General features: G+C 43.7%; 1 protein-coding gene across 5 annotated transcripts in view; it reads left to right on the plus strand.

Annotated features, from left to right (window-relative positions):
• Window positions 1–22135, plus strand: part of LOC139555291 (zinc finger protein 40-like) — a 111866-nt gene that overhangs the window by 13209 nt on the left and 76522 nt on the right. For 4 of the 5 annotated variants that reach the window (XM_071368981.1, XM_071368976.1, XM_071368978.1 and 1 more), the window contains exon 3: window positions 8100–8237. The exons of the other annotated variant lie outside the window; for it this stretch is intronic. In XM_071368981.1, coding sequence (XP_071225082.1) covers window positions 8195–8237 — 43 coding nt within the window. In that variant the 5' untranslated portion in view covers window positions 8100–8194. The remainder of the gene's footprint in view (window positions 1–8099; window positions 8238–22135) is intronic. 5 annotated transcript variants of the gene reach the window in all.

Below are 22135 nucleotides of genomic sequence, written 5' to 3' on the forward strand. Positions count from 1 at the left end.
AATAGTTTGCCTAATTTCAGTTTGTGTCAAAGTAAGCAGTCATTGTGTAGAGAATCATTGTACCATCTAAGCTGCTGTGAAATATATTTTCCATAACCAAAAATATAGTTTTTTTAGCTGTTTGAATCTGGTGAACAAAACCCAGAGTAAATGACCCAACAACGAAACGTTAGAACGGAATGCATAGAAATAGAGCACATAGAATAGCTCTACCGCTTCTTAGACTTGCGTTCAATGAGCATGACAGATCTATAACTCGTATATCTGCGACTTTGTTTGGGTCCCCCCAAAAATGACTTATTGGAGCTTTAACAGCCTAACGTGGTAGCTTATTTTTAGCTATTTAAAGATGAAAAATTCCAAATATTTGCTGAAAATGTAATTATGCTCAATAACAAGAGTCTAAGAACTTGAATTATTTATTCTCTCGTATTATTTATTTCAGTGGTTTTGCGAACTTTATGATATTTAGATTCTGTACTGTTCAGTTTATATGCTGTTTGGTCTGTATCGGGTGAATGACTTGCGGAAGCACCATAGCTCACCCCTAGCTACCCCATATCCCTCTTTATTGTGCCCCTAAAAATGACCAGACTTGTTGGCCGCTGAAGTTTTTATTATAGCACCAAGGCTGCCTGTCTTTTATAAAAGGTTTCTTCTCAGGAAGGCTCAGGAAGTGTCTTCTCAGGAAGTGTCTTCTCAGGATGTGTCTTCTCAGGAAGGCTCAGGATGTGTCTTCTCAGGAAGGCTCAGGATGTGTCTTCTCAGGAAGGCTCAGGATGTGTCTTCTCAGGAAGGCTCAGGATGTGTCTTCTCAGGAAGGCTCAGGATGTGTCTTCTCAGGAAGGCTCACGTTGTGTCTTCTCAGGAAGGCTCACGTTGTGTCTTCTCAGGAAGGCTCACGTTGTGTCTTCTCAGGAAGGCTCACGTTGTGTCTTCTCAGGATGTGTCTTCTCAGGAAGGCTCAGGATGTGTCTTCTCAGGAAGGCTCAGGATGTGTCTTCTCAGGAAGGCTCAGGATGTGTCTTCTCAGGAAGGCTCAGGATGTGTCTTCTCACGAAGGCTCAGGATGTGTCTTCTCACGAAGGCTCAGGATGTGTCTGCTCCCCTGCTTTAGCTAGGAAAAAACACTGTCTGCAAAATGGGGAACAATTTATATGTAGCGGCCCACACATTTAACAAGGTGGGAAAAATGTTTAGGCTACCCTTTTTAAAGGAAAAATACATTGAATCTCCCTCACTATGCGAATTCTCAAACTGATCTGCCTTGTTTAGATGCAGTTATATAATGCATTAACTGGATGTGAATGCATTCTGATAAGGTCAATATAGTGCATAGCAGCTCTACTAGCCAGTTGAATATTCCACCTATACGGTGGTTTCTGACAATACCAACATCACTCTACCTGTATCCCAAAAGCACTCTTTTCCCTACAGTCCCTGGTCAAAAGTAGTGCACTATAAAAGGAATTAGGTGCCATTTGGGACCTAGACTCTGTTTTTAATAATCAACCCATAGATCTGCTCTCACTGACTTCATTCAGCCAGTGGTTACTGTTTAGGTGTTGTTGTGTGTCAGAGTAGGGCTGTAGCGGTCATGACATTTTGTCAGCCGGTGATTGTCAAGCAAATTACTGCCGGTCTCATGGTAATTGACCGTTTAATGAACATAAACTCATTTAGTATCTCCTGGCTTCCACGCATAGCCTACAAGCCACTGATATAGACTTTTTTGGAACATCTACAAGTCTAATAAATCAATTTAATATAGCCTGCACCATCACAATAAAACCATTATTTATTTTAGACAGGTCTAAAGAAACATGATATTAAGAAAATATAGTGTATTTCAGAAGAACAGAATAGTTTACTCTGAGTTGTCGTTATGTTAGGTCCTGATCTGGCTATGCCAAATGGCTGTTGGCTACTCTAATTCATTTGGCAGACAAGATTTGTTTAGAATTCCATGGCATTATTTTATATTATGAAGAATACAATTGAACGTAGCTGAATAAAATAGAAAATATATTTTCTCCAAATGATTTCTGAAGGAGTGCGCACATGCGGCTATTTTGTGTTGAGCGTTTAAGTAACAGGTCCTCTTATATGCTTCATTTGGAGTTATTTGTGATACAAACGTTGGGCTATATGTTTTGATTTTAATACATTCTCTAAGGCTGCATGATGCGACTCTAATGATGATTTCAAAAAAGTTGCATGAAAGGCATGAGCTCTGCTTTGTTTTTTTGTTCAGGCTGAACACACTTCATCAGTCTCTCAGTCACAATATGACAAGCACTTGATAATGCCTCGAATTTCCCGGTGACATCCCCCTTGTGTGGCGATAATGCCCCCTAAAAACATCCATGCCTTTTGCAGCCAGTGGTCGTTGTGCCCTTGGGCTGAATATAATAATTCTAATTCCCTTCTCCTGGCTGCTTGATCCGAAGCACCTCTCAATCACATGGCTCTCTCAGATAGCTTAATTCTTATTAGCCAATGCCCGTCACGTGATCGGGTTCTTCTCACCGGCATCTCACCTCCAAAGTAGGCTACAAGTGAAGACAGACACATCGGGGACTCAACTACGCGCATCCTTCTTATCCAATTCCGAGGCACATATTTAAGATGTTAGAAGAACTGTCCACATTTACTTTTCGTCAGCCAACAAGTTGAGTAGGCCTAACGAATAGCAAAAAGACTAGCCTATGTCAGTCTACTATCCCCCATTGTACAAAAGTTGACCTATTCTTTTGGTCAACTTGTCCTTCTGTGCGAGAAATAAATATTCCAAACATAGTCTGGGACAGTTCTGGGATGCGAAACATTTCCAAATTAATACAACCACTCACATAAATCAAAACTTTTGGCTGAGGCTGATGCAACAGATCAGAATGTTTAGCTTAAAATCTTGATAAACTATTAGGCTATTTTTTCACATTATAATTGCAGTAATGCTCACATGGCAATATGCAATAAGCGTGAATGTTCCAAAATGCAATCAGTTAGTGGGAAAACACAATTCTCAAAAGTGACAGCAAATGTGATTATGCATGTAATGCTTTATTATAAAGGTGCATTTTTATGGTGAAAATGATCTCACCAAAACTTGCCTTACTGCACACTAGCTGGACATCATTCACAAGTGATAGTATATAATTCACAAGTGACAGGCTAATATTGTCACCCATCAGACTATTGCTGATTTAATCTTGTCTTTGCATACAGTGCCGTTGGAAAGTATTCAGACCCCTTGACTTTTTCCACATTTTGTTACGTTACAGCCTTATTCTAAAATGGATTAAATTTATTTTTTTCCCCTCATCAATCTACACACAATATACCACAATGACATAGCAAAAACATTTTTTTTAGACATTTTAGCTAATTTAATCAAATTTTAAAAAATCGGAAAAAGTCACATTTACATAACTATTCATACCTTTTACTCAGTACTTAGTTGATGAACCTTTGGCAGCGATTACAGCCTAGAGTCATCTTGGGTATTTTAATTTTTCCTTTATTTAACTAGGCAAGTCAGTTAAGAACAAATTCTTATTTTCAATGACTGCCTAGGAACAGTGGGTTAACTGCCTTGTCCAGGGGCAGAACGACAGCTTGGGGATTAGATCTTGCAACCTTTCGGTTACTAGTCCAATGCTCTAACCACTAGGCTACGCTGCCGCCCCGTATGACGCTACAAGCTTGGCACATCTGTATTTGGGGAGTTTCTCCCATTCTTCTCTGCAGATCCTCTGTAAGGTTGGATGGGGAGCGTTGCTGCACAGCTATTTTCAGGTCTTTCCAGATATGTTCTATCAGGTTCAAGTCCGTGCTCTGGCTGGGCCACTCAAGGACTTGTCCCGAAGCCACTCCTGCGTTGTCTTGGCTGTGTGCTTTGGCTCATTGTCCTGTTGGAAGGTGAACCTTCGTCCTAGTCAGAGATCTGGAGCTCTCTGGAGCAGGTTTTCATCAAGGATCTCTCTGTACTTTGCTCCGTTCATCTTTCCCTCCATCCTGACTAGTCTCCCAGTCCGTGCTACTAAAAAACATAAGACAGCATGATGCTGACACCACCGTGCTTCACCGTAGGGATGGTGCCAGGTTTCCTCCAGACGTGACGCTTGGCATTCAGGCCAAAGAGTTCAATCTTGGTTTCACCAGACCAGAGTCTTTAGGTAACTTTTGGCAAACTTCAAGGAGGCTGTCATGTGCCTTTTACTGAGGAGTGGCTTTCGTCTGGCCACTCTACCATAAAGGCCTGATTGGTGGAGTGCTGCAGAGATGGTTGTCCTTCTGGAAGGTTCTCCCATCTCCATACAGGAACTCTAGAGCTCTGTCAGTGACCATTGTGTTCTTGGTCACCTCCCTGACCAAGACCCTTCTCCCCCGATTGCTCAGTTTGTAGGGGCGGCCATTTCTAGGAAGAGTGTTGGTGGTTCCAATCTTCTTCCATTTAAGAATGATGGAGGCCACTGTGTTCTTGGGGACCTTCAATGCTGCAGAAATGTTTTTGTACCCTTCCCCAGATCTGTGCCTCGACACAATCCTGTCTCGGAGCTCCACGGACAATTCCTTCGACCTCATGGCTTGGTTTTTGCTCTGACATGCACTGTCAACTGTGGGACCTTATATAGACAGGTTTGTGCCTTTCCAAATCACGTCCAATAAATTTAGTTTCCATAGATGGATTCTAATGAAACATCACAAGGATGATCAATGGAAACAGGATACACCTGATCTCAGTTTCGAGTCTCATAGCAAAGGGTCTGAATACTTATGTAAATAAGGTATTTCTGTTTTTTAAGTTGAATAAATGTGCAACATTTTCTAAAAACCTGTTTTCATTTTGTCATTATGGGGTATGATATGTAGATTGTTGAGGATTATTATTATTATTTTTTTAAAGAATAAGGCTGTAACATAACAAAATGTGGAAGAAGTCAAGGGTTCTGAATACTTTCCCGAAGGCACTGTATACTAAATAATATGTGTGAAATTAGTTTTGACTGGAATGGACCGTTATCGTGCACCTGTCTCAAACGGGGGCAGCGGAAAAAAATACAGGTCATCTATTCAAGTATGGAGGACGCTTTTCCCGTGGTTCATTTTCATGCCAGCCAGGTAGGCTATATTCATGTTGTAAATAGAAGCAATGTGCTTAATATTAGGAAAGTTGAGAAATAAATATAGTCGGCCTAGCCTATAGAAAGTTGATGGGATCCTCCTCTTTTTAGTAGAGGCCATCACTCTGTTTTCTCACACAATTGGATAGCCTATAGAAATGTTGCCCAACATGAGCTCATGGGCTCACATTAAATCTTAGATTTTCAATTACATTTGCTTTGATGACAGAGTGATTTAGAGAGACAATTGAGTACCAGTTAGCAAGTTTGGTAGGCAACTTATGACAACCAGCATCAGAGCTTGGAGAAGCCTAGTTACCTTGACTAAACAGTCACGTAGAATTTGACTGTGGTCATGACTTGTGACCGCTGTTGTGGCGGTAATGCGGTCACCTTAACAGCCCTAGGTTAATGTCAAGGCCAGTGGTTACTGGTTAGATATTTTTGAGGTCAGAGTAAAGGCCAGTGGTTACGGATTAGATATTGTCAGAGTAAAGGTTGCCACTCCTCCCTGATCTAACTCACACGGTAACCTAGAGATAGCATGATACAGTGCTTTCAGGAAGTTTTCACACCCCTTGACTTATTTCACATTTTGTTGTGTTACAGCCTGAATTCAAAATGGATTAAATCATCTACACACAATACCCCATAATGACAAAGTGAGACAAACATGTTTGTTGAGTTTTCTGCAAATATATTGAAAATGAAATACAGAAATATCTAATTTGCATAAGTATTCACACCCCTGAGTCAGTACATTGTAGAAGCACCTTTTGGTGGTGATTACAGCTGTAAGTATTTTTGGGTAAGAGCTTTGCACACCTGGATTGTACAATATTTGCCAATTATTATTTTTAAAAGTCTTCAAGCTCTGTCAACTTCATTGTTGAGCATTGCTAAACAGCCATTTTCAAGTCTTGCCATAGATTTTCAAGACGATTTTTAAATCAAAACTGTAACTAGGACACTCAGGAACATTCAATGTAATTTTGGTAAGTAACTCGTGTAGATTTGTCCTTGTGTTTTAGGTTATTGTCCTGCTGAAAGGTACATTTTTCTACGAGTATCTGTTGGAAAGAAGACTGAACCAGGTTTTCATCTAGGATTTTGCCTGTGCTTTTAGCTGTATTCCTTTTCTTTTATCCTAAAAAGCTCGCCAGTCCTTGCCGATGAAAAGCATACCCATAACATGATGCAGTCACCACCATGCTTGAAAATAGTATTGTGTATTGGGGAGTAACTGCAATGTTGTTGATCCATCCTCAGTTTTCTCACATCACAACCATTAAACTCTATAGTCACCATTGTCCTCATGGTGAAATCCCTGAGTGGATTCCTTCCTCTCCTTCAACTCAGTTAGGAAGGACTCCTGTATCTTTGTAGTGACTGGGTGTATTGATACACCTTCCAAAGCCAAATTAATTACTTCACCACGCTCAAAGGGATTTTCAGTGTCTGCTTTTTTTTATTTTTACACATCTACCAATAGGTGCCCTTCTTTGTGAGGCATTGAAAAACCTCCCTTGTCTTTGTGGTTGAGTATGTGCCTGAAATGCACTACTCGATTAAGGGACCTTACAATTATCTGTTTGTGTGGGGTACAGCGATGGGGTAGTTATTAAATAATCATGTGAACCACTTATTGTCCATGCAACTTATAATGCGATTTGTTAAGCACATTTTTACTCTTGAACTTATTTAGGCTTGTCATAACAAAGGGGTTGAATAAGACATTTCAGCTTTACATTTTTTATGAATTTTCTACAAATGAAATTGCACTTTGACATTCTGGGATATTAAGTGACACACAATCTTTACCACTTTACCCAGGGCCGGATTGGAGGCTGGGTTCAGGGTCTTAGTATCCACTGGGAGTTCCCATCTCCCAACACACTTAAATCATCCTCCAAGAGACTCCCACCCAATAAGCAACTAGATCAGCTTAATAAGCACTTTACCCAGGGCTGGATTTGTGGCTGGATTGGACCCTGTATGCTTGACACCAGATTCATAATTAGCCTAAGTAATAGCCCAACAAGCATGCCCTGTACTACTGGCCAGGGGTCTCCCTTGTAAAATATAAATAAATAGGTCTCCTGACCTCAATGAGACTTCCTAGATAAATACATGTTAAATATAACATGGTATGTTGTGTAGACTAGGCTGGATTCAGCCCATGGGGATAACAGTCTGTATGTCTGTCTACTGTAGACTACATTGAGCTTAGTATGCTTCAGTATGTGGTGCAGGGAAAGAGTTAACCGTGTGACTCCTATACATGTTGTGTCATGCTTAGGCAGCCAAACCAGTACCTCTGTACAGTACCTCCTTCAAATGAGAGCGTGAAACCAGCACAGATTCACACAAAGGGAAATTCTCCCCCGGAGGCAGGAGGAATCCGTGGTTTTAGCAACAGTAACTACAACAGACAGGCTGGGACGGGTTCAGGGACATCTGTTTAACTTAGTGGCAACCTCTGAGAATGGGAGAAGCCTTTCACTTTGAGAGAGGGAGGGAGGAAATACAGGGAGGGGACAACTAAGTGGGGGGAGAGAATTTTTATGGCCATATTTTGTGTGAACGAAATTGAAATTGCGCACTTTGTCATCCGTAATGTGGGTTACGTTCTAACCCGTCCCTTCTACTGACGGCAGTGTGTTTTACTGCTTCCTGGACTTTCCTTTCCACAGAGACTGTAGCCAATCTGATAGATTTATATTCAACAGAGGAAAAGTAGGCCTATGATTTCCCAATAAGTAGCTTAGAAGTAACTCTTAACATTAGATTACCTTGAGCTCACTTTTCCTTTTGTTTCGGATTTATAGTCAAACCAACGGGGGTGTCTCTACCTTACTCCTAGAATACCTTTTTCCCCGATTTGGTTTCGATTCAAACCATCAGGGGTGTCTCACCAGTCTCCAAGAGCATTTTTTTTTTTTTTTATCACGATGGTATTGTTTTCCTGTTTAGAGGTGGGAGTTCACTGACAGATCACCTACAGTAGCCCAGAGGAGAGGACCTCCCTAGCACCTGTGAACATCTGTTCTTGCGGAATAACTTACCCGATGGCCAATTTCCAACAATCTCCGATGGCAGCTGTCCATTCAGGTAATTAGATATTTCTGGATGTGAATTTTCTGTTAAATAAGCTTGAACTTGTTGATAGCTACTTGGATAGGAACCCAACCCACTAGTCAACTCTTAAGGCCCTCGAGCTGCAGTTGAGTTGACTTCATAGTTCGTACAAGTTCATTTTTTGAAGCTGTGGGATTGGAACACTTGTGGTGTTTTTCTCTCGCTCTCTCGCTCTCTCTCGCTCTCTCTCGCTCTCTCTCGCTGTAACCGAAGAGAAGTGAGGGGGTGGCTGTCTGCTGCTATCTCATCTGCAGCATGTCTCCACCTCCTCTCTCTCGTTTTCTCAGTTTTTTTTTGTTAATTACTTGACACATTGGAAAGAATTATCTTTTTGTTTTCTCATGATTTGGTTGGGTCTAATTGTGTTGCTGTCCTGGGGCTCTGTGGTTTGTGTTTGTGAACAGAGCCCCAGGACCAGTTTTACTTAGGGGACTCTTCTCCAGGTTCATCTCTCTGTAGGTGATGGCTTTGTTATGGAAGGTTTGGGAATCGCTTCCTTTTGGGTGGTTGTAGAATTTAACGGCTCTTTTCTGGATGTTGATAATTAGCGGGTATCGGGCCTAATTCTGCTCTGCATGCATTATTTGGTGTTTTACGTTGAACACAAAGGATACTTTTGCAGAATTCTGCATGCAGAGTCTCAATTTGGTGTTTGTCCCATTTTGTGAGTTCTTGGTTGGTGAGCGAGCCCCAGACCTCACAACCATAAAGGACAATGGGTTCTATAACAGATTCAAGTATTTTTAGCCAGATCCTAATTGGTATGTCAAATGTTATGTTCCTTTTGATGGCATATAAGGCCCTTGCTTTGTCTCTCAGATCGTTCACAGCTTAGTGGAAGTTACCTGTGGTGTTGATGGTTAGGCTGAGGTATGTGTAGTTGTTTGTGTGCTCCAGGGCAACGGTGTGTCTAGATGGAATTTGTATTTGTTGTCTTGGCAACTGGACCTTTTTTGGAACACCATTATTTTGGTCTTACTGAGATTTACTGTCAGGGTTCAGGTCTGACAGAATCTGTGCAGAAGATCTAGGTGCTGCTGTAGGCCCTCATTGGTTGGTGACAGAAGCGCCAGATCATCAGCAAATAGTAGACATTTGACTTCAGATTCTCGTAGGGTGAGGCCGGGTGCTGCAGACTGTTCTAGTGCCCTTGCCAATTCGTTGATATATATGTTGAAGAGGGTGGGGCTTAAGCTGCATCTCTGTCTCACCCCACGGCTCTGTGGAAAGGCCTTGCGTTTTTTGCCAATTTTAACCACACACATTGTGTACACGGATTTTATAATGTCGTATGTTTTTCCCCCAACACCACTTTCCATCAATTTGTATAGCAGACCCTCATGCCAAATTGAGTCAAAAGCTTTTTTTAAATCAACAAATCTCTCTCTCCCCCTCCCCAGTAGACTTTATTGACATGGCAAGTTAAATTACTTACATTGTCAAAGTATATATATAACACAACATGGTGGGACCAACAGCAAAAAGGCATCAATCATAGTAATAGTGGAAATGGGATTACTATTAACAGCAACAACAATATTAATGAGAAATAGTAGTAAATAAAAGCAATAGTAGTAGACCAGTCTCCACATCTTGTGTTTGAGGCTACCTCTTCTAGGACCATGTGCTTTATTCAGACGGTTTAGTTTTTTAAATGCGTTTCAAACCCACTGCTGTTTATCAGACACCACATGGTGACTAATGCCAACGCTAACACCACCTACCTGCCTGCTCTGAAAAGTCCCTGTGTGTGTGTCTGTGTTCTGTGTGTTTGTGTGTCTCTGCCTCCAGTGAAAATCCTTCCAGTATTTCTCAGAATATTCCTTACCCTTTAATAACGGAACTAAATATGGTTTTCATTAAGTGATGGCCAACAGCATTTACCTGTCAGAACGGAGGCATCCTGTTCTGAGCCAAGGCTGAGTTGGTGTTCATTAGACAGCTCCCAAATGTCTCTCAGCTGAACTCAGCCACCCACTCTGACATTTAGAACACTAGGCTGCCTCCTGATGCCAGTAGGTCTGACATCACTAGGCTGTCCCCCTGATGCCAGTAGGTCTGACATCACTAGGCTGCCCCCTGATGCCAGTAGGTCTGACATCACTAGGCTGCCCCCTGAAGCCAGTAGGTCTGACATCACTAGGCTGTCCCCCTGATGCCAGTAGGTCTGACATCACTAGGCTGCCCCCTGATGCCAGTAGGTCTGACATCACTAGGCTGCCCCCTGATGCCAGTAGGTCTGACATCACTAGGCTGCCCCCTTGATGCCAGTAGGTCTGACATCACTAGGCTGCCCCCCTGATGCCAGTAGGTCTGACATCACTAGGCTGCCCCCTTGATGACAGTAGGTCTGACATCACTAGGCTGCCCCCTTGATGACAGTAGGTCTGACATCACTAGGCTGCCCCCTTGATGACAGTAGGTCTGACATCACTAGGCTGCCCCCTTGATGACAGTAGGTCTGACATCACTAGCCTGCCCCCCTGATTACAGTAGGTCTGACATCACTAGGCTGCCCCCTGATGCCAGTAGGTCTGACACCACTAGGCTGCCCCCCTGATGCCAGTAGGTCTGACATCACTAGGCTGCCCCCTTGATGACAGTAGGTCTGACATCACTAGGCTGCCCCCTTGATGACAGTATGTCTGACATCACTAGGCTGCCCCCTTGATGCCAGTAGGTCTGACATCACTAGGCTGCCCCCTTGATGACAGTAGGTCTGACATCACTAGGCTGCCCCCTTGATGACAGTAGGTCTGACATCACTAGGCTGCCCCCTTGATGACAGTAGGTCTGACATCACTAGCCTGCCCCCCTGATGACAGTAGGTCTGACATCACTAGGCTGCCCCCTGATGACAGTAGGTCTGACATCACTAGGCTGCCCCTTGATGCCAGTAAGGTCTGACAACCTGACTGTGCTATGTTGTGTGTGTGTGTCTGTGTCTGTATGGGCTAGTGTAATGGCGACTATTTCCATAATTTATCAAGCCGCTGGACTGAATCATTGAGCCTGAAATTGTTGACCATTTTAGAGTGAAGAGCTCCCCACTAGACTTGACATTGGAACGCACGTGGATACACACACACACACACACACACACACACACACACACGTACATGTACACACTCTCCTCCTTGCTCCACAGGTGAGTTCAGCAGCCCTGCGCTCCAACATCACTTCCTGGAAGCTTGGTAGAGCAACGTTGATTTTGGCTTAGAAAGGGACACGTTGGCGTACGACCGACCGGGACTGAGGGGAAAATCAGAGTGGGAGACGCCCAGCCGCCTTTCATTTGTCCTTCGTCCTCGCCAGCAACAGAAACCTGGAACGGAGGGAGGGGTCCACTGCGGTCATGAAATGGTCCAATGCGGTCATGAAATGGTCCAATGGTTGGACTGCATGTTGTTTTGAGACTTGTTGAGGAATCATGACACAGCGAGGGAGGAGAGAGAGATCTGTGTATCTGATTGACTTCAAAGAATGTGTAATTCACAGAGAAACACTGCCTCTGTGTGACGTGAACGCACTGCGATCTGTTTTCTCCCGGGCTCTGCTTAGAATGTGATGTGGGATAGCTAATTCTCTGTTTAGAATGTGATGTGGGATAGCTAATTCTCTGTTTAGAATGTGATGTGGGATAGCTAATTCTCTGTTTAGAATGTGATGTGGGATAGCTAATTCTCTGTTTACAATGTGATGTGGGATAGCTAATTCTCTGTTTTAGAATGTGTTGTGGGATAGTTCATTCTCTGTTTACAATGTGATGTGGGATAGCTAATTATCTGTTTACAATGTGATGTGGGATAGCTAATTCTCTGTTTTAGAATGTGATGTGGGATAGCTAATTCTCTGTTTAGAATGTGATGTGGGATAGCTAATTCTCTGTTTACAATGTGATGTGGGATAGCTAATTCTCTGTTTTAGAATGTGATGTGGGATAGCTAATTCTCTGTTTACAATGTGATGTGGGATAGCTAATTCTCTGTTTTAGAATGTGATGTGGGATAGCTAATTCTCTGTTTAGAATGTGATGTGGGATAGCTAATTCTCTGTTTACAATGTGATGTGGGATAGCTAATTCTCTGTTTACAATGTGATGTGGGATAGCTAATTCTCTGTTTTAGAATGTGATGTGGGATAGCTAATTCTCTGTTTTAGAATGTGATGTGGGATAGTTAATTCTCTGTTTACAATGTGATGTGGGATAGCTAATTCTCTGTTTTAGAATGTGATGTGGGATAGCTAATTCTCTGTTTACAATGTGATGTGGGATAGCTAATTCTCTGTTTAGAATGTGATGTGGGATAGCTAATTCTCTGCTTAGAATGTGATGTGGGATAGTTAATTCTCTGTTTAGAATGTGATGTGGGATAGCTAATTCTCTGTTTACAATGTGATGTGGGATAGCTAATTCTCTGTTTTAGAATGTGATGTGGGATAGCTAATTCTCTGTTTAGAATGTCATGTGGGATAGCTAATTCTCTGTTTTAGAATGTCATGTGGGATAGCTAATTCTCTGTTTAGAATGTGATGTGGGATAGTTAATTCTCTGTTTAGAATGGGATAGCTAATTCTCTGTTTTAGAATGTGATGTGGGATAGCTAATTCTCTGTTTAGAATGTGATGTGGGATATCTAATTCTCTGGAGTTAAAATAAAAAAGTATTTCTTTGGTGGAAAAAGGGGTTTAAAACTGACATATGCTATCCAGAAACCCTTAAAAGGGTGGTTGTGTGTGTGTGTGCAATGTGCTGGCAATGCTTGGGCTTTGCTTGTGCAAACCATTAATGTACTGGTTGCCAGGCAACGGAGCAGTATGAGTCTTAGTGTGCAGGTGACGTTCCTTGTGTCCTACTGCGGGAGCCTCCTAGGATGAGGGAGAGAGAGCTATGGCGGAGGTAGAGAGAGAGAGGGAATGCTGGGAATTCAGCAAGCCAGAGTGAGTGGAGAGAAAATAGTGGTGCAGGTCGGTGGGGAGATTATAGCTAGAGAAAGGGGGGATGGTACTGTAACTGTAGAGAAATCCAGATCATTCCAACATGGTGATGACGGAGCACGGAGGTGACTCATTGTCTACAAATATGACATCTCCGGTTCTGACTTCTAAGTAACCCAAATTACTCACCTGGGGTTGGGAGGGATGGTACTGTAACTGTAGAGAAGGGGGCGGGGGGGTTGGGAGGGATGGTACTGTAACTGTAGAGAAGGGGGCGGGGGGGTTGGGAGGGATGGTACTGTAACTGTAGAGAAGGGGCGGGGGTGTTGGGAGGGATGGTACTGTAACTGTACAGAGTGTGCTGTGGACGTCAGCTTAGATCCACCGGACAGGAAGGACAGCCATGCAGTGTTACCCACAGTTTCTGCTCCACAGTGACTTACTTGGAGAAAGAACAATAACAGCTAGTCTCCTCGCTGGCAACGATGACATGCTCATTTGAGTCCATGATTTCCTCAGCTGGAGTTTAAATTCACCACTTTCTTCCTCGATTCCTTATTTGTCCATTCACCATCTCTGGTCCAATAAGGGCACCCCTCATCCTCAAATACTGTAGCATTGATTCATTGACCCGTCAATGTATTGTGTGGCTGTTTTGTTTTTTAGTTTTTTTTCATGCTCCATCGCTGCTTCCCAAAATGGCTGCCTTAATCCCTACATGGGTCCTGCTCAAAAGTAGTGCACTATATAGGTTATGTTGTGTCATTTGTGAAATAGACTATGCCAATGACCCGTTGGTCATTACTATCAATGAGACACAGTTAGCTTGCCTGACTCTAATAGCTCTGAGCCGATACTTAATTTAATGTTGAATGCAAACAGAACACACATTAGACAACAGTCTGACACATTTAAATAGCCGTTCCATACAGAGGTCATGACATTGAAGTGCAGTGTTCTGGATGGATGCACTGCAGCAGTGGTTGCCTGTGCTTACATGAACAGACATTAGCATATGTAAGACTGTATGATACAAGCACAATGACTCCAGTCTTACATGCACACACTGGTTAAAAATAGTGCACTACCTAAGGAAAAGGCTGCTTATTTCAGACACATCTTCAGTTTACTGTCGCACATTGTCTGCTTAGACCATATATGTCAGAGTCAAGGCCCGCGGGCCACATCCGGCCCGCGAGAAGGTTTTTTACGGCCCCTGGGATGATCTTGATTTATTATTAGAACCGGCCCGCAGACCGCAGCAAGCCGGCAGCCCGCAGATCTTTTACACGCACCAATACTACATTTCCCACAATGCAACGGTGACGCACCGAGCAGTAGGCTGCTGTGTAAATGAGATGGAGCTGCCTTGGGAAAAACTCGTGGGTTTGACAACCGACGGAGCACCTGCGATGTGTGGACACAGGAGCGGACTGGTGGCGAAGATACGGGAAAAGATGCAAGAGGAAAACGCGACAGGTGAGCTGACAGCTTATCATTGTATCATACACCAGGAAGCGTTGTGCGGTAAAGCCTTGAAAATGGAGCATGTAATGAGCATCATCACGCGCACAGTTAACTTTATCAGAGCCAAAGGTTTGAATCACCGCCAGTTCAAGGCATTTCTGACGGAGTTAGAAACGGAGCATGGTGATTTGCCTTATCACACAGAGGTGCGATGGCTAAGCCAGGGAAAGGTGCTTCAAAGATGTTTCGAGCTTCGTGAGGAGATTTGTCTGTTCTTGGACAGCAAAGGGAAAGACACAACACAACTCCGAGACGAAATGTTTCTGTGTGAAATGGCTTTTCTGTGTGACATTACGAGTCATCTGAATGCAATGAACTTGCAGCTGCAGGGTCGGGATCATGTCATCTCTGATATGTACAGTACAGTGAAGGCATTTAAAACCAAACTGACTCTGTGGGAGACGCAGATGCGGAAAGAAAATTTGAGCCACTTTCCCAGCTGCCAGACCATGAAAGAGAAGCTCTCTACCAGTGCGTTCCCGAGCGCACAGTTGGCTGATAAAATAGGTATGCTTGCCGCTGACTTTCGACGCCGATTTGCTGACTTTGAAGCACAAAAAAGCAGGTTGGAACTGCTCGGTAACCCATTTGCTGTTGACGTGGAAAGCTCACCACCAAACCTCCAAATGGAGTTGATTGACCTCCAATGCAATGATGCACTGAGGGCAAAATATGCGGCAGTGGGTGCTGCGGAGTTCGCCCGTTTCCTCCCCGACACAATGCCCCAGCTGCGCATCCAGGCTGCTCAAACGTTGTCTATGTTTGGCAGCACATACCTGTGTGAACAACTGTTTTCTTTGATGAACCTGAACAAAACATCACACAGAAGTCGACTTACTGCTGAACACCTCCACTCAATTCTGAGGATTTCCTCAGCTCAGAGCCTTACCCCGAACATTGATGAACTTGTGGAAAAGATGGGACACCACCAAGTATCACCCTCAACCTCAAACAAGTGAACATTACTGTGCAATCACATATTTAGAGTTTTTACTCAGTTCAAGTTTAAAAGTTAAAGTTTAATATTTGTTTTCACTGCATGTTACTTCTCCTTAAACAAAGTGTTGTTTTTGATTAATAGATTTTTGCACTTTATTTTATTGTATTTCAATCCAATTATATTTTAAAAATATTTCAGTTGAGTGGATGATAGAAAATTGCTATTATTGTTTTTTTCTTTGAAGTAAATTTAGCCCACTTTTGCTAAAATAGAAAATATAGGCTACTGATGGTGCCTTGAATACCGGTTTCTTTCATTTAATGTTCATGTTATGGGGATTTTTATATAAAGGAAATTTGTCTTTTGTGTCTGTTGAAAATTAAAGATTACTGACAGAGCCATAAGAAAATATTGCTTTATTTATCTGATCATATTGGAATATATTTGTTAGGTTTTCAGTAGGTTCAATTAGGTTCACTAGACTATATGCGTCATTTAAAAATTTTTCAATGAACATTCGAACAGTCCGGCCCTCGGCTTGTAGCTAAATTTTTTATTTGGCCCTCCGTCCATTTGACTTTGACACCCCTGGCTTAGACGGAGTAACAATTAGGTCCCTGGGGAAGGGAAGCTGTAGCCTCGCCCTGCAGCAAATGGCTTCGTGAACATCTTTACCTGAAGACTTACCTATACAAAGGGAATGTCAATTTACCCAGAATACCCTGGTGTCCATTAGTGATTATCCCATCGTCTCTCCTCATTGGCTCTCCCAGGATTTGTCCCACATGGATCTCTATTCTCAGCATAGTGTACTACTAATGACCACTACCTCACCAAAAGGGAATATATATATATATATATATATAAAAACTGGGTGATTCGAGCCATGAATGCTGATTGGCTGACAGCCATGGGATAATGGACCGTATACTACGGGTATGACAAAACATTTTATTTTTACTGCTTTAATTACGTTAGTAATCAGTTTATAATAGCAATAAGGCACCCCTGGGTTTTGTGGTATATGGCCAATAAACCACGGCTAAGGGCTGTGTCCAGGCACTCTGCGATGCATCGTGCCTAAGAACTGCCCTTAGCCATGGTATATTGGCCATATACCTTATTGCTTAAATATAACTCCCAAACTCAACTCTTGACCTGGAAGCCAGTTCCACTGCGTTTTTTCCTTTGTTCTCCTCTAATCAGGGACTGGTTTAGACCTGGGACACCAGGTGGGTGCCATTTTAATGATCAGGTAGAACAGAAAACCAGGAAGCTCTAGCAATGTTCCCTCTAAGCGCGTGCATTTCTAGCCATCTTTAAAAAGCGAGTCAGGTAAAGAGCTTTTTTTCTTTTTTTCTTAAATGGACAGGCTTGAATAAGCTAAGTAGCCAATAGGCAGAGGGTAACGTCATTTGATTCTCTGTAATAGTGGTATGGGGATAATAAAGTGGTTTCTTGCATCAAACACCACAACATTTCCAGTCACCTCCTTGTCTCAAGTGGATAAACAGGTTAATGTCAAGCCCTGCATGTTGTTTTTCAGTCTCATGGAATGTAGTCCTACATTGAACATCACACATTGGCTGCTACTGTAGGTTGTTGAATAGTACATTACAACAACAAACATTAAAACAAAGCAGATGTTAACAATAAAAGAAACCTGTGGAGAGCAATTCCTTCACAATAAATGTTAGATAGATTGATGTTCTGCATATTACAGAGATCCTTCAAGTTGATTCAATTGGACCTTGAAAACGATTGTTCTAAGAATGTCCTGCCTCACAACACAGTGGCTGCGTCCCAAATTACATCCCATTCCCTATATTAGGGGTATTGACCTCTTACACTACGAGGTCCGGAGCCCAATGTTCACTCTAAATGTTTTAGGGCACGGAGCAAATTTCAGGTCTGCTGAGCGCAAACTTGAACGTTGTGAAATTTCTGTTTAACTTCCAGCACGCGTTTTACTGTGAACACTGAGGCTGTACCTGCTTTAAGTTACAGTTTTACCGTGAACACTGAGGCTGTACCCGCTTTAAGTTACAGTTTTACCGTGAACACTGAGGCTGTACCTGCTTTAAGTTACAGTTTAACCGTGAACACTGAGGCTGTACCTGCTTTAAGTTACAGTTTAACCGTGAACACTGAGGCTGTACCTGCTTTAAGTTACAGTTTAACCGTGAACACGAAGGCTGTACCTGCTTTAAGTTACAGTTTAACCGTGAACACTGAGGCTGTACCTGCTTTAAGTTACAGTTTTACCGTGAACACTGAGGCTGTACCTGCTTTAAGTTACAGTTTTACCGTGAACACTGAGGCTGTACCTGCTTTAAGTTACAGTTTAAACAGTGGTCAAGTAGGCTGCTGTGTCTATTTGATCATAATGTAGGCCTACCAGAGTGGCCTACCATCAAAAACAATGGAGAAAATGCATCCCATAACATTTTAACATGGAAATAGCTGTTCTATCATTCAACAAGGTCCCTTTTGTAGAAGGGTAGGAAATTAACAGCACACCAAGCAGTCTAACATGATTGTCTATAGAGAATTGAACTGGTATGTTGCTTGTGTAATGTACTGAAGTTATTCCTGGCTGGTTTTGTAAGGATTTAGAGAAGGCTGTTATCAGGTCCAGTTGATTGACGCTCCCTCTGCGATGGACAACACGACAAGCTCTTTGACATAATGAATTGAGAGAATTGTTTGTTTTGTATTAAGTGGCTGCTGCATTGTTGTGTAATGTACTACTGGGTTCTGTAAGGGGGATACTTGGTTTCTGTAAGGCGGATACTTGGTTTCTGTAAGGGGGATACTTGGTTTCTGTAAGGGGGATACTTGGTTTCTGTAAGGGGGAGACTTGGTTTCTGTAAGGGGGAGACTTGGTTTCTGTAAGGGGGAGACTTGGTTTCTGTAAGGGGGAGACTTGGTTTCTGTAAGGGGGAGACTTGGTTTCTGTAAGGGCGAGACTTGGTTTCTGTAAGGGCGAGACTTGGTTTCTGTAAGGGCGAGACTTGGTTTCTGTAAGGGGCGATACTTGGTTTCTGTAAGGGGCGAGACTTGGTTTCTGTAAGGGCGAGACTTGGTTTCTGTAAGGGCGAGACTTGGTTTCTGTAAGGGGGATACTTGGTTTCTGTAAGGGGGATACTTGGTTTCTGTAAGGGGGATACTTGGTTTCTGTAAGGGGCGATACTTGGTTTCTGTAAGGGGGATACTTGGTTTCTGTAAGGGGCGATACTTGGTTTCTGTAAGGGGGATACTTGGTTTCTGTAAGGGGCGATACTTGGTTTCTGTAAGGGCGAGACTTGGTTTCTGTAAGGGCGAGACTTGGTTTCTGCTGGTGTTGCTGCAGGTCAGTAGCTTCGACAGTCACAGCCAGGGAGTCAGACAGGTCAGTAGCCTCGACAGTCACAGCCAGGCAGTCAGACAGACAGGTCAGTAGGATCGACAGTCACAGCCAGGGAGTCAGACAGACAGGTCAGTAGGATCGACAGTCACAGCCAGGGAGTCAGACAGACAGGTCAGTAGGATTGACAGTCACAGCCAGGGAGTCAGACAGACAGGTCAGTGACCTCTCCTTTCCACAGGTCAGCAAACAGTCACTTCTGTTTATCTGTTCTAAGAGGGTCTCTGTCTCTTCATGGATTCATTCACACAAATCACTGTGCTAGTCTAGCTGTCTGTGCATGTGCCCTGTGAGACAGTCAGTTCCGGGAATGATTGTCTTGTTTGTGTGTAGTGTATGGATTTGTAGGAGGTGGATGAGGAAATTAGGTGTGATGGTCTAAGAGGGTCTCTGTCTCTTCATGGAGAGATAAAGACCTTGTCAGGAAGGCCTCGTCCTTGGTGGTTTGATCCTGATGGCCTCGTCCTTGGTGGTTTGATCCTGATGGCCTCGTCCTTGGTTATCTGAGCCTGGTGGATTCCAGCGGGTTGGTCGATCCTGGTGGATTCCAGCGGGTGGGTTGATGTTGACAAGTTGAAAGCCACCACTGCAGGTGTGTGAGTCATCAGGAACAAGTGGGGTTAGCAGGATCAGTCAGGCCAATATTAGAAACACACACACACACACACACACACACACACACACACACACACACACACACACACACACACACACACACACACACACACACACACACACACACACACTCCTGACAGGTCAGAGGATTCCTTACCTCTCAGTCACTGTTCTCCAATGACATCAGGCAGCACAGCCCGTACTGACAGGTGGCAGTCAGGTGTGAGGCATTGATGTATTGTCTGGACTGAAGTAGGAGGTTTACCATGGGAAAATCACGCTCCACTCCTGACAGGTCAAGCCTCCATCAGGCTGCTGCATCAAGACAAGCTATCGGTTGCGTCCCAAATCACTCCCTATTCCTCTATGGGCCCTGGACAAAAGTAGTGCACTATATACGGAATAGGGTGCTATTTGCGATGTGGCCCTTAGGTTTGTTGACCAGAGTGTGGAAACAGCTTTTTCTAACAGAGATACCAGTCAGCCATGACACCAGTGTTTCTTTCCAGGCTGCCTCACAAATGGCATCTTATACCCTAATATTTCTAGGGAATAGGGTGCGATTTAGGGCTCCAAAGGCAGGTCTCCGAATAAATGCCCCCACTACCACCAGCAGCAACAAGTGAGAGACTGAATCAGTCTGTTAAGAGAGAAGGAGACAAACTGTTCAGGACACGGATTGAGAAATGGAGCGATGAAAGAAAAGAGTGAAACATGTTGAAGAGAGAGGGAGGAGAGAGAGGAGGGAGAGAGAGAAAGGTGTTGTACTGTAAAAAAAATTGTCACGTGCCGAATACAACAGGTGTAGACCTTACAGTGAAATGCTTACTTACAAGCCCCTAACCAACAGTGCAGTTAAAAAAATACAAATAACAATAAGAAATAAAAGTAACAAGTAGTTAAAGAGCAGCAGTAAAATAACAATAGCGAGACTATATACAGGGGGTACCGGTACACAGTCAATGTGCGGGGGCACCGGTTAGTCGCGGTAATTGAGGTAATATTTACGTGTAGGTAGAGTTATTAACGTGACTATGCATAGATAATAACAGAGAGTAGCAGCTGTGTAAAAGAGGGGGGGCAATGCAAATAGCCTGGGTAACCATTTGATTAGATGTTCAGGAGTCTTATTGCTTGGGGGTAGAAGCTGTTTAGAAGCCTCTTGGACCTAGACTTGGCGCTCTGGTACCGCTTGCCGTGCGGTAGCAGAGAGATAACAGTCTATGATTAGGGTGGCTGGAGACTTTGACAATTTTTATGGCCTTCCTCTGACACCACCTGGTATAGAGGTCCTGGATGGCAGGAAGCTTGGCCCCAGTGATGTACTGGGCCATACGCACTACCCTCTGTATTGCCTTGTGGTTGGAGGCCGAGCAGTTGCCATACCAGGCAGTGATGCAACCAGTCAGAATGCTCTCGATGGTGCAGCTGTAGAACCTTTTGAGGATCTGAGGACCCATGCCAAATCTTTTCAGTCTCATGAGGGGGAATAGGTTTTGTTGTGCCCGCTTCACGACTGTCATGGTGTGCTTGGACCATGTTAGTTTGTTGGTGATGTGGACACCAAGGAACTTGAAGCGCTCAACCTGCTCCACTGCAGCCCCACCTGGGGGGCGGCCCGTCAGGAAGTCCAGGATCCAGTTGCAGAGGGAGGTGTTTAGTCCCAGGGTCCTTAGCTTATTGATGAGCTTTCAGACACGGACAGGGAGAGGTCAGTGAAGACACTTGCCATTTGGTCAGCGCATGCTCGCAGAACACGTCCTGGTAATCCGTCTGGCCCATCGGCATTGTGAATGTTGACCTGTTTAAAGGTCTTACTCCCATCGGCTACGGAGAGCGTGATCTCACAGCCGTCTGGAACAGCTGGTGCTCTCATGCATGTTTCAGTGTTATTTGCCTCGAAGCGAGCATAGAAGTAGTTTAGCTCGTCTGTTAGGCTCGTGACACTGGGCAGCTCTCAGCTGTGCTTCCCTTTGTAGTCTGTAATGGTTTGCAAGCTCTGCCACATCCGACAAGCATCGGAGCCAGTGTAGTACAACTCTATCTTAGTCCTGTATTGACACTTTGCCTGTTTGATGGTTCGTCGAAGGGCATAGCGGGATTTATTTTAAGCTTCCGGGTTAGACTCCCGCTCCTTGAAAGCGGCTGTGCATATGTTGCCTGTAATCCTTGGCTTCTGGCTGGGATATGTATGTACGGTCACTGTGGGGACGACATCATCGATGCAGATATTGATGAACCAATGACTGATGTGACTCCTCAATGCTGTGCTTGCAAAACAGTCCTGTAGCTTAGCATCTGCTTCATCTGACCACTTTTTTATTGACCGAGTCTGGTGCTTCCTGCTTTAATTTTTGCTTGTAAGCAGGAATCAGGAGGATAGAATTCTGGTCAGATTTGCCAAATGGAGGGCAAGGGAGAGCTTTGAACAGGGCCACGACACAT

Source organism: Salvelinus alpinus, chromosome 26, assembly GCF_045679555.1.
Source record: "Salvelinus alpinus chromosome 26, SLU_Salpinus.1, whole genome shotgun sequence".
In the NCBI taxonomy this organism is placed as follows: domain Eukaryota; kingdom Metazoa; phylum Chordata; class Actinopteri; order Salmoniformes; family Salmonidae; genus Salvelinus; species Salvelinus alpinus.